The sequence below is a fragment of the Eschscholzia californica genome, unplaced genomic scaffold (genome assembly GCF_041429995.1).
Source record: "Eschscholzia californica isolate CP2 unplaced genomic scaffold, dmEscCali1.0.p SCAF_3, whole genome shotgun sequence".
NCBI lineage: Eukaryota > Viridiplantae > Streptophyta > Magnoliopsida > Ranunculales > Papaveraceae > Eschscholzia > Eschscholzia californica.
The window spans coordinates 57,809,551-57,822,789 of NW_028238420.1; the positions used below are offsets into that span (position 1 = coordinate 57,809,551).

At 38.2% G+C, this 13,239-nt stretch overlaps 1 protein-coding gene and 1 pseudogene across 3 annotated transcripts; both read right to left on the reverse strand.

The window, feature by feature from the left end:
- Positions 1-799: 799 nt before the first annotated feature.
- On the reverse strand, positions 800-3,219 carry LOC147552384 (pentatricopeptide repeat-containing protein At4g16390, chloroplastic pseudogene; annotated as a pseudogene). Its single transcript, XR_015236966.1, has one exon. The product of XR_015236966.1 is annotated as a pentatricopeptide repeat-containing protein At4g16390, chloroplastic pseudogene (transcript).
- LOC147552385 (Heavy metal transport/detoxification superfamily protein) lies at positions 800-9,485 on the reverse strand. Of its 2 annotated transcripts, XM_086666189.1 has the most exons (6): positions 6,317-6,662; positions 5,960-6,215; positions 5,782-5,882; positions 5,023-5,082; positions 4,825-4,909; positions 800-4,734 (listed from the first exon to the last, which is right to left on the reverse strand). In XM_086666189.1, exons 4-6 carry the CDS (start codon positions 5,032-5,034, stop codon positions 4,088-4,090), a joined length of 744 nt encoding a protein of 247 aa, XP_086522315.1. In that variant the 5' UTR covers positions 5,035-5,082; positions 5,782-5,882; positions 5,960-6,215; positions 6,317-6,662; the 3' UTR covers positions 800-4,087. The 2 variants fall into 2 exon arrangements, with proteins under 2 accessions (XP_086522315.1, XP_086522316.1); XM_086666190.1 differs by lacking the exon at positions 5,023-5,082 and adding an exon at positions 9,402-9,485 and having other exon boundaries at positions 5,960-7,903.
- Between the last annotated feature and the right edge of the window lie 3,754 nt (positions 9,486-13,239).

Here is a 13,239-nt window from a genome sequence, read left to right on the forward strand (position 1 = left end):
GTATTCCTAAATTATTCTTTTAGAAAGAAAAAATACCATAATTTTTTTAAATAATAATCATGAATTGATTGTTACCAAATCGACCAAGCAACATGAATGGGTTCATGAATCATAGGATTCAGGAGTCAATAGAAATCAAGAATTCTAAAAGTTAATGATTTCTTCAACCAAACACACCAGTAGTTTAGTACCATCTTTCAAAGTTTATAACTTATTTTGAGATGCTTAAATAAAGTAGATTTTGTCTGAGTCTGTGACTTCTCAAGGGATCTTTACCACAGTTCTTATTGTGTCTGTTCCATCTATGATAGTACTGACTGAAGTTTCATATTAGATTGCCACACCTAAATACTTTTTTTTTTTTAATTTTCCACACCTAAATACTATCACACTCAAAGGACAAAGGAGATTCTAGGTTCACTAGGTAAACCAATAAAATTAAGGTGCAAGAATCACAAAGAATAAATCGTTTATGCAGGCTAGTCATGTATAAACTCTTCAACAAAAAAAAAAAAAAAAATGTATAAACTCTTCAAACAAATCATCCTTCAAAAATACAATTTTTCAAACATCACTTTGAAGACCTATTTTCCTAATTTACATGTACTACTATTACACATTCAACAAACTTACTATCCATTTCAATATCAGGTATATCAAAAAATTTCAGATACTGCAATATCCGCTCCATTAAGCATCTATTTGCCTCCAAGTAAAGAACCCGTCGAAAAAACGAGGTATAACTTTCAGAAAGCCAACTACAGTAAATAAAGCTCCAAATATTAAACATAGAAGGGAGTCAGTCAACTAGAATAGCTCTAATTCAACTATTTCTTAACAATTTGTAACAAAATTTCATACATAGCTCACAACAGAGTTCATATAGTAGATTACCCCCAACTCCCAAGGTCACAACTTGCATATCAGATTTACCAGACATCTGATAAAGGCAATCGGTAAGGGATTCCCCGGTTTACAAGTAAAAGAACAAACAGTAGTTATAGTTTGAGAGAGAAACCACACACCATTTTGTTGATGTTTTTGGTAGAATTAAGAAGCACCCTTGTTGACAAAGCCCGTAAGCTTAGAAAAGTTCTAATCATCTGGGACTGGTTCATATGATTTCCTAGACTCCAACCAAGACATAGCTGCAACTTTTGTGGTACTAAACCAACCGAGTCTATCGGGAGCCTCATGAAATGGAGCACCCAATTCCCTTAAATGGCTCGCAAAAACGCCCGCCAACCCGTTTTCTGAATTGTGTTTTCCATGACCAGTATTGATCCCGAGCAATGGTGGAAGCTCTTCCCCGTTATCTAGTGTTTTCGATAAGTCACTCATCCATATGTGCAATGCAGTAAGCGCTGCTCCAAGTGAGAGACTCTTTAAATTTAGTGACCATTGTGTTGGAGATTTGGATTGAATAGCCGGGTAAATCTCTAGCCTCAACCCTAGTTCTAATAGCTCACAAGCTTTATCTAATCGATTAAGGTTAACACAAAGATCAATCAAGCTATTGCAGTAAGCTTTCTTCACGTCTACACTAATGGTGTTAATGAGATCAAAAGCTTCTTGATTAAAAGCACTTTCATTACCTTCCTCCACCAATAACTTCACCACGCAACCAAGTTTCGGATTAGCCTTCTCGATGCACGTAATCAAGTCCCCGAGTTCTTCTTTTGGAGTTTGGTTCATTACATTGAGGAGACAACCACAAAATCTATCATCAGGAGTTATACCCAACTCCAAAACACTATCAAATGTCTTGAGAACTTTATCCATTTGATTTACTTTGCCATAACATTGAATAAGTGATGTTAACACAAAGATATTAGGCTCAAAACCAGCTTCCAACATCTCATTCAACATTTTCTCTGCCTCCAAAACGTTTCCATTACTCGAATATATAGTAATCATAGATGAATAAGTCCAACTATCAGGCTGACATGTTCCGGACTTTTTTAAGTCTTCGAAAATCTCAATAGCTTCAGAAGTATAACCAATATCTGCACACATAGCTAAGAGTGTATTGTGAAGCACTACACTCAATTCCAAACCCTTTTCCTTTGTCTCTCTATAAACAATTAGCGCATCTTCTGCATAACGGGCTTTACCATAAGCTCGTAGAAGTGCAGCATAAGTGGGAAAGGTCGGTGCAATTCCGTTTCTTGCCATTTCTCTAGAAACAGTTTTTACCTGCCACGGTCTCTTTGCTTTCCCCATAGCATCCAAGACTATGTTATAAACTGCCAAGTTGGGTTTCATCCCAAGAGACTTCATCTCTTCAAACACCTTAAATGCTCCATGAAAATCTTCTAATGAACTATAAATTTTTATCAAAGTTGAGAAGGTAACCACATCGATACGCCACTTTTCTCTCTTTGCTTGCTCATACAAGCTTAAGGCCTTATCCACATTCCCTAACCTACCATAAGCATCAATCATGGCTGACCTTATAGCATCATCAGGTACACACCCAAACTCTGTCATCTTTTCAAACCATTCTAAAGCTTTATCTGGTAAAGAACATAACCTAGCACAACTAATTATAGTGGAAAATGTTATCTTGTCTGGTTTAACACCTCTCTCAAGCATTTCATCAAACAACATTTCTACCCCATCAAAGTTCCTTACTTTTCTAAACACCTTCAAAGTCACATTATACAGAATTACTTCTCTCTTGGCTTTCAATTTCTGTAAAAAGAACTTAAGTGTAAGAAGTGCTGTTTCTGGGTTTCTCATGTTATTGATAATAATAACAGCATCTTGTTCTAATGGGTTATCTCTCAAACTACTTAAAACCCTAGAAACATCAATCTCAGTTGGGTTAGATGAATCTAGAGATTCTGCAATTTTGGTTAGAAAAGAGTACCTTCCATCATAAGATTGTTGTCGAAGCTCTGAAGCTCTTGAACTTTTGGGATTAACCCAAGCATAGTTTTTAGTTGCAGATGTAGTTTCTTCATCTGGGTAGGAAGATTTTGTAGAAATTGAGTCTTGAAGAGAGACAGGTGAAGATACAGAAAGTGAAAATTTTGGTTTAGTTGTGAGAGAGTTAAGTTTTGAGGGATGGTTGAAGCTTTTGGGTGTCCATGAAAATGGGGTTGGAGTGAATTGGAGAATATAGTGAAGAGAGTTGCAGAGAGGGTGGTGGTGGTGGTGGTGGTGGTGGTCATGGCCGATGAGAGAGTGAGAAGAAGAAGAAAGGTGGAAAGCCATTTCTCTTCAACTCTCCAAGGTCTCTAGAATCTAGATAAATGGACAAACATCTTATCTAGATTCATTTGAAAGAGGAAATTTTTTGCAAATAGCCTCCTCATTTATGACTAGTAGACTTTTCAGCCCCTAAGTTTGCTCTAGTAGTGTTAAGTTTTAATAGTTTCATCCATGAAAGTTTAAGTATCATTTTTCGTATTCCAAAATTGTCACTTCAATTTTTTTTGTCAACCACTATACCAACAGATTGCAGACGCCCTCACCTTCACTTGTTATTTATTACTCTCTTCCTCTTTTTCTCTTGCACTTCTCTCTAGTTAATCTCTCTCTTCGTTACTCACAATGAATCTTCGTAAACCATTTATGGAGGTCTAGTTATTTCAAAAGTTCACTGTTTTCTCGTTTTTATTTCAACAAATATGAAAGCGCTTTGCAATTACATAAACCTCCTTGAATGAAGGTCTATTAAACCTAAGGGAGGTGAGAGAAGTTATGCAGCGATCTAGCCCCCATACAAGTGTACCATGGAGTTTTGCTCTTAGCCAGAACTCTTGCAAGCCTACCTAAAATGTGTCGACATCCCAAAGTACTTGCGTTAGGGACGGAGAACTCAACCTAAATGATGTAGAAGTTGTTCTCTTGTATGACTTTGGTAACTTCCGTCTATTAGACGATAAGATTTTAGTTTCTATTTGGAAATTAAAAAATATATCTTATGGATATTGGATGGGTGTGTTATTTCCACTAATTATACATAAACAAAGTCTCCTTTTAGGAAACAGACAACTCTTTGATGGTACAAGTTTTGTCTTGAAGAGAGGAAAGAAACAAATCTTGTTGAATAGAAGAATGAGATGGTAAAAATGTGATATCACATGATGGTGCATCCATTAGGGTTTTCCTCACTAAAATAATCAGAAGAAACATAACAAACCTTATTGGTTCTTCCATAACCACCACCAGCCCCACCACCATAACATGGACGATGTGCTGGCTCACCATTACCATAACCATGGTAGCATGGTCCCCCACCATAACCTTGTCCACAACAACCCCCAAAAACTGGTGGATATTCTGGTACTGGTTCAAATGTAATTGGAACATAAACTGGCTCTGGTTGCTTCGGTTTCGGTGCTGGTTCTGGTTGCTTCGGTTTTGGTGCTGGTTCTGGTTGCTTTGGCTCTGGTTGCTTTGGCTCTGGTTGCTTCGGTGCTGGTTCCTTGGGTGCTGGTGCTGGTTCCTTGGGCGTCGGTTTTGGTTCCTTAGCTGCGGGTTCTGGTTCTTTTGCTTTAGGTGCTGGTTCTTTAGGTGCTGGTTCGGGTTGCTTCGGTGCAGGTGCTGGAGCTGGTTCGGATTGCTTCGCTGCTGGTGGTTTGGGTGGGTCGGGTTTGACGATCTCGATGCTTTTGATGGTCTTACCACCCTTACAGCAGAGCTTCTTGGAAAAGCATTTAGGATCAAAGGGACCAGAGATTGTCACTGTATTCTGCTTCTCATCAATTACTTGGTTCTGAATATCTATTGTTCTCAAATTTCACAAAGAAAACCCAATTTTCAGTTCCCCTATGTGCAAAAGAGAGAGAGAGAGATAGACAGAGAGGAACTGACCAGAACTGAATTTAGAGAGAATTTTCTTGATCTTCTTGAAGCATTGTGGGCAATCAAGATCAACCTTTAATACCAATGTTGAAATCTATAATCCAAAAAAAAAAGAACTACTCAAACAACATATTGATGAACTACTTAACTAATGATGATATGAAATCAAATTAAGAAATGGGTTATAAAGTAATAGAAATTGTATACCTTTTCTGACATGGTTGATGTGAATAATATGCAACTTCTAGATGCAAGAATTAGTACCTACTGAGAGAGACAGATAGAAGAGAGAGAGAAAGCGATGAGGAAGAAATAAGAGCAAGGGGGTGAATAGAGGGAAGGTTGAATCTCAAGAAAGAGTTTGTGTTTAAAATTGCTCAAACCATAATGAGGCATGTGTTAGCAACTGACTCACCTAATTAATTTCATCCATTTACTACTTGAAATAAATAAATTCCGATAATATCGGTGGACTCATGTTTATGCCACTCACGATCACATGACTTTCGATATATGTGTTACCATTAGAATCTTCCATTCGAGGTATCAACTACTTAGTCCAATATTTGGAACCATTTCATGATTCAAGATTTTGCGTTCATGTATAAAACGTCGAGTAGTGCCAGTACTATTAGTACTACTAATGATAATAATAATATTATTAAAATCACTACCATTGAATACGGTGTCGTGTTAGTGACAAAGAAAATCATGATAAACCAAAATTTAATACAAAAATAATAAATGAATGAACCTCCAAATTGATTAGTTCAAGTTGGGTTGGGGAGAGTGAAGACAATTTTGTGGTGGGAAGTCACTATTTTGCTAGGAATATTTAATGGCTTGCCAACTTCCTAATGAGGTCAGACTAAGAAACAAATCTTCATTATAATATAGAATTATCTTATTAATAAGATCATCATTCAAGTTCACACAACTAGAAAAAAAAAAATGAAGAGATCTTACCTTCATCTATTGAGGAGTTTTAGATCTCTCTTAAGGCTTCGAGCCATCGTCCCTCGACGACTCTCATTGGAGAGTCTAGATGGAAAGTCCTCTTCAAGAAACTGAAATGAATGGTGATTGCAATTAAAGACTTCATAAATCAGAACGAATTTTTTTTTTAACTTAGTAAGAATAAGACCTTTCAAAGTGAGCCTCGTGGCTGTGCCGCTTGCCCATTTGGGTAAAGCTGAAGAAGACAAGAACTTATGGACATAGTTATGCTACTTGCCGATTTCGAAGATTTTTTGTAGGTTTTCTACTTTATTTTCTCTCTTGATTCTGCTGTGAACTTCAAATTTAGTTTCCTTCATTTTCAGCTTGAATTCTAATGTTTATGTCTGGCGGCCTTCGTGTTCAACTCAGCACAAGTAGATCTTCATTTCCGCTTTGACAACCTGTGGAGATTTGCATGCACTATACATATCCAGTTATAAACTACACAATTTTCCTACTAACAGAACATCAAGGAAGAAACTAAAACTGATTAGAACATTACCCGAGCTCCGATTGTCTTTGGAAAAGGTAATATATTAACCGAAGTACTTAAAGGGCACCGAGAAGAAGATTACATAGAAGAACAACAAGAAACAACAGAGAAAGACGCACACACATAACCAGAACCATAGGAGAAACACTACAAACTCCAAATTATGTTCTAATTACAGAAGACAGTTTTTTTTCTGCAAACTCATTTTTTGAACTCACCTAGTGGGTTTCTAGTCCATTACTTAAAACCCATTAGTATATGCGGGAGAGAAGCTTAGATTAATCATATTCCATGAAATCCCTAACATGTTTAACTGATAGTTAATCGTTTTAATCATCTGATCCTCTTCGGTTTTACAACAGAGTCCGTGGCAAAGAAAGAATGAAGATGTAAAACAGAAAGGCTCGAGCGCTAAGTTGACCTTTATCTCTAGACTCTCTCATTTAATTTTCCCGAGAGGGTCACCGACTTGAGAAAGAGGCTTTTAGCTACATGCTGTCTAGATTGCAGTCGAATCTTCTAAAACGAAAAGGTTTCCTTCCTTTCGCGATGCTCGAAATGCAATCAAATAGAATGAACCTTCCGAAAGATGACAAGTTGCAATTCTAGCATCAGAATAAGAAGGATTAGCCATTCAAGACTTGAAAGTTGCCTTTACACAAAACACTATTTGTGATTGGCATTCGTCTACTTTTTACGCGGTCCAGCGATCAGGAGCACCACTTAAAAAAGAAACACCTTGGACAAGATAGAAGAGATTCTTAGGGCCTGTTATTCGTTAGCATGAAAATAAGATGACTCATTGAATAGACGGCACGAAAAAGTATCTAAACCCGAAATGCGCCTAACCTGATTCCATAATCACGCTTTAAATAGCATGAATAAGTCAGAGTCATTGCCGCGAAATTCCTGTATCAAATTATTTTTCCAAACTCAATATTTTTTCTTAAGCCCATACAATTCCTCTATGGGTTCGTGAATATGGACCACCTCCACGGACTGTAGAGAATAAAGAATCTCTCGTGGTATTGCTCGATATAACCATCTCCACATACATTTAGAAAACTTAAACGGGTGGAGCCTGGGGCCTTATATCACTGTTGGATTATTCTGCAAAAAATCAAAAGAAGAATGACGCAGAATTACTGGTTACTGCCAATCCTTTGGCAATGTTTGGTGGTGCCTGCTTTCTCATTGGATGAATCGGAATCGTCTGAGTCAGATGGACCCAAAATATGCCCTATTCGGCCATTACACGATTAGACAAAAACAAATATTTTAAGATTTTACTCTAAACAATTGAGAGTTTGAGACCTCTATCAGATTTCAGATCTGACCTTATGGAAAAACAAAGACTAGCTTCACATGATTACGGGGCAAGACCCAAGAAACACTACCAACTTAGAAACAAACAAGTAAAGAAAGTGGAAGGAATAACAAACAGGCAGTAGTAAATCCAGTTCCTTTTTAATCGAACCAGAGTCCAACTTTACCAGATACTCTAACCCCCCTTGTGTACCGCGTACCGGATTCCCCTCTCTTTTGGGGTGGGTTTGCGATCCAGTACCCCAAATTAACCCAATTTCTTTGTAAAACCTATAAGACCCACCAGTAAGATAGTTACTTACAAGATTATTCAACTAGTTAAGATTTTAAGTTTTATGGAGATGGGATATTTGAGTGTCGGTGTATTGCGTAGTGGTAACCGTACCACGTAAGGAAGCAATCCGCGTATCAGGTAACATTGAACCAGACTACATCTATTAGCTAGCACCCTAACACTATCTCCCACAGAGCAAGAAGTACCTATTGGGATACATACTCATGCTTGGCCTCATCTTTGCTAGTAAATCAACAACCCAAATCCTAATGATTTTGACATTATAATTCTATATTCATGAAAGGTTTTCCTAAGGTAAAGTTGTTCTTTTTTTTTTCTTTCTAAATCAGACCTGAAATCTGACTCGAGGTTTGATTTGACTCGAGACAAATTTTAAAATGTTCGTTTTTGTGGGACTCCTAAATTTTGCACCCTTTGGACTAACATATCCATGAACATAGAAGTAAAATAGAGGATTCCTGATTAATTTTTTCCATTAAAGAATCAATATTTAATGGCTTCTAACCATCAGTTATTTCATGATCAAAATTTAATGATTCCTCACAAGTTTTATTGTTTAACAACAAAATAAAAAAGGGCGCCTCTATAGGCGCCTCCCCGAATTGCTATAGGGGCCTCCCGTAGCTGTTTGACCAGCAGTCAACACCCGACACCTATAGGCGCCCCCCATTCGGGCAGACCAGTCCGAGGCCCACAACTTTGTCTCGGACTGGCCCAGCCCGAAACAAATCGGACTGGAGAGTCCGACAGTCGTCAACTTTCAAAAACTTGTTTCTAATATCAAAAAGCATTTTGATTCATCACCAATCAGTTTAGGTTAAGATCAATCAAAATCCACATTTTTTTTTACACTTTCAAATATAGAGATTTGGTTATTTCTTATTGTTGGTTTGATCTTTTTTATAGATTAATGGATTTATTTTTAAATTTTGTTTTAAATCTTCACATTTTTGAAATTGGACAACATATCTAGGGTTTTTTTCACCAAATTTTCGAAATTGGATGGTCAATCTAGGGTTCAGTTTTGTGTTTAAGATGGTTTTAGATAGAGAGAGGAAGTAGAGAGAGAAAGAAACCAAAGGAGATAGAAAATGGATTATCGTTTTGTGTTTAATCTTTTGTGTTAAATCTTTTTGAAGATGAATGAGTTTTAGTCGGTTGATTTTCAAATTTGGGATTAATTTTCAGATTGAAAGTAGAGAGAGATGACGAGAAAAACAAAGAAGAGGAGGAGAAGAGGGAGGTGCTCGGGAGGCCCCTATAGTCGGTTAGGGAGGCGCCTACAGAGGGGAGGCCCCTACAGTAGTTTTGGGAGGCGCCTATAGACGCACCCGATAAAAAAACACTATGATCATGATTTTTCTTAAATCAGTTGTTAAAGCAAGAGGATGATTTAGATGTCTGGGTTGTTCTGAAAAATTGAAATTTTGATCGGAGACTTTACAGCATAAGAGAATAGAAATAATTAGTTACCCAACTTGTCTTCGGATGTTGATCGAGTGGAAGGAAATTAAATCTATGATCTCCAGAAAACGCACGCAGAATGAAATTAAATCTAGATACAGTAATCTCCAGAGGGTGGTAATCAAGAACTTTTCTTGGGGCGCCGGAATTTAGGCGGATGGCTCTTGGCACCCAAATACCCTTTACAAATGGCCATGTCTACCTAGGGGTGGGAATGTTGCCCGCGAGCCCGAAACCGCCCATGGGTACCCGAGCCCATGACTGACCACGGGCACCCGCTACCCGTTGCGGGCGGATCCCGCCCGACCCAATGAAATTTGGTGGGCGGGCGCGGATAAAACCCCTTGTCCGACCTCCCGCCCACACCCGAGTCCGACCTCCTGCCCACACCCGAATCCGATAGGGCAAGTCCGATTGGTGCCTATATATACCCGCCCATTTGTGGTCCATTAGGAAGTCTAAAAGAAGAAATCCACTTCAAATCTTCAATAAGGTGGAGAGAAATATGTCGTTAGATGAGGGGTCTCTAAGATATCGCTCATCCGTTAGATCTAGGGTTAATAACTCCACCATTGCCCTATTATATATAATACCCCATGTTCCCCCTAAACTTCTGCCTTTTCCACTTCTCTTTCTGTCGTTCTGGTACTCTGCTAGTGTTTCTCTTTTTGTCGTTCTGGTACTCTGCTAGTGTTTCTCTTTCTTTTATTTCTTTATCTCTAGTTAATCTTTGTCTCTCTATCTCATTCATTTATGAGTTTCTGATTATCTATACAAGATCTATAACTAAGACTAATACGAATCCGTAAACAAGATCTATAACTAAGACCAAATACAAGCATATATATATATATAACATAACAATCTACTGAAATATGAAAGGAGAAATGAATTGATTCCCTAAACAAACAAATAAAAAAAAATATTTAGACTTGGACGAAGAACTATGCCCGATACCCGAGCCGCCCATTGTCCGACAACCCGACTCCTTTAGCGGGTGCGGGCGGGCTTTGGACAGAGGAAAATTAAAAATTACCCGCCCGATCTACCCGACTACCCTAATAGCCAAAGAAAAGATCTGCCCGACCCGCCCGAGCCCAAAGTGTTTTTACCCGTGGACGCCCATACCCGCCCGATTCCCTCTCCTACTGTCTACCCAAGTGGTTGATACTGTTGAGATAAACTCTAAAATCCTCGAGGTCCCAAATGAAATCCACGATTTATTGAACTTGGTTTGTTAAAGGTCTAAATAATAATAAATTTATCGAGATTGAGGCTCTATGTTGTTGGACTTTAGGTCCCACTAATTATTGGTTTAACTTATGCGGTTATCGTGTTTATGTATCAATGGCTTGTAATTACTGACGTGGGTCGCAGTTTTTTTTTTTGGAATCAAACTTCATTTAAAGGCCAAACGGCTAATGAGAATTACATCATGAAGTTGAAAAACAAAGAAACAACAAATACAGACAAACAAGGGGTGCCTCTAGAGCTGCCTGATCCAACTAGTGGGATGCTTTTCTGGTGCAGCCACCACGCGCCGTCTATGGGTGGTTTTCTAACCGCTGCTTCCTCCACCTTCTTCTCTTCTCGCCGTCATCGTCGCTGCCAACCATCAACGGTCAGCGTGTAAATCGAGTCCCCACCTCCCTGAATGGAAAAGTACAAACTCAATTTGTATTGTGGTTGTTCCTTGCCAACTATGAGTTTTTTTCTAGCATTGTCGGTGGTTTCTTCCATTAATTGCAACAACTTTAGTCTTCTACTATAATATGTTATGAAGAGAACCAAAACCACAACGTGTATAGTTTACGGATTGAAACTTCGTGGGATGAATTTTGGGCTATGACTGGTTCCGGTGCATCTGTAGAGAGAGCTGTAAGTTGTTGAAGAGCCTTCGCCGGAGAAGCAAAAACTACTTTACATCTCTGTTGAGGGTTATGGCCTTATGGGGGAGAGAGAGAGAGGGGGGAGCGGTTTGAAAAGTAGTTATACAACGTGGGTCGTAGTTGATTTCTTAAAAAAAAAACACTTTCTTCTAAAATTTATAAAAATTCGATTGATACCTGTAGAAATATTCGATGTGTTGAAATACAAATTTAAGCGTTTCGTATAATCCAATTGGTACCTGTAGAAATATTTGATGTGTTGAAATACAAATTTAAGCGTTTGGTATAACCTTAGATTTTTCTGAAAAATTGAGATTCAAGTATTTGGTAGGATTTAGAAGTTTGAGAAAGTGGAAAAATCTAACGTTTCCACTATCACGCAACATGGGTTGATTTTGTAAATCTAGCAATCCCACTCTGATTAGTTTGTTTAAAAAACTCGAAGAAAGGGCTAAAGAAGACCATCATATCGGATTCTAAGGTCAATACCAAAAATCGTTACTTTCTTATTTACACACATCTGTTGAAATGGTAAATATGGTAGATGTAACCTAATTTTTTCAGTTTGTCTAGAGAGAGATAAAGAGATAGAGCCCGCACAGGATACACAATTGGTGGTGGTTGTCTGTGATTTGTCAGCCAAATTTAAAAAGAAGGGGTTTGTGAAACTAAAAATAAAATAAAATAGAGGGGTCTTCGAGGTATAAAGACTTAGTCAATCAAGATAGACTTAGGGGCATATCTTTTTTGAACCCAAAAAATTATTTTATTGAACTTTGCCCCCTTAACTTCATCTTCTCTCTCTCTCCTCTATCTCACATTATATCTCTTTCGGTCTCACTTTGTATATCTTTGTCGTTCTCTCCCTAGGTCTCTTTCTCTATTTTGTTGTAGATCTTTCTCATCTCTTTCAATGTAGACATATCTCTATGCACATTTGATTCTCTCTCTTCCTCTATCTCATCTATTTCACATTATCTCTCTTTCGCTCTCACTTTATATCTCTTTGTCGTTCTCTCCCTAGGTCTCCCTCTCTATTTTGTTATAGATTTTTCTCATCTCTTTCGATGTAGACATAACTTTATGTACATTTGATTTTCTCTCTCTCTCTCTCTCTCTCTCTCTCTCTCTCTTGCAGTCTCTGTAGAGATCTCAAATTTCGTGTCAACGAAATGCTCATAGCCACGAAAAGTCTCGTGGCCACAAAATCCTCGAGGAGGCTTTCGCCAAAAACCCTCTTCGAGGTCTGGTTCCGGCTAAGGGAACACTTCCCTTCGCCAGAACTGTGTCTATGTGAGAGAGGGCGAGAGAGACAGTAACAGTAAAAGATCTAGAGAGAGATAGTGAGAGCGATAAAGAGAGATGGACAATGAAAAATTGAGAGAAAGTAAGAGAATGAGAGAGAAACAATAAGAGAACAAGAGAGAGAGAGAGAGAGAGAGAGAGAGAGGGAGAGAGAGGGAGAGTTTTCAATCAAGTAAGTTTTTGGACTAAAAGACAAATGCGTAACGTTGATTTTTAGAGGCACGGAAGAATGGAGCATGGCACCTCACGGTCCCCAACTCATATTCTATTTTCTGGAAACTATACATTTGGTTGTAAATTCTTCGAGTATAAAAACGGAAAATGACGTCTATGTCCAGGTCCAACTTTGAAGAATATCATTCTCAGACATGTTGATTCATTTTCTTCTTGTATTTCAATTTTGGTGGGGAAGAAGGATTCTCTAACTTTTTGAAATGAAGAAGATTAGAGGCTGGAAGCCAGAAGCCTGCCATTTTCACGTGCCCACATCTTCTTTTCTCTTTATTCTCGTTTTCAATTCTGCCATTCACAATACACCCCCCCCACTCGCTCTGACCACAATATCTCTCAGCTTTCACAAAACTGCCCTCATATTCTCATTCTTTACCTAGACTTTTCTTCTTAGAGGGAGGAAAGACTAGAAATTGGTTGGT

Excerpts from the sequence above, each read along its gene's own strand:
- LOC147552385 (XM_086666189.1), bottom strand. Across the intron at positions 4,735-4,824 it reads TCTCTCTAAATTCAGTTCTG|ATATTCAGAACCAAGTAATT; the intron begins GTCAGTTCCTCT and ends TGAGAACAATAG.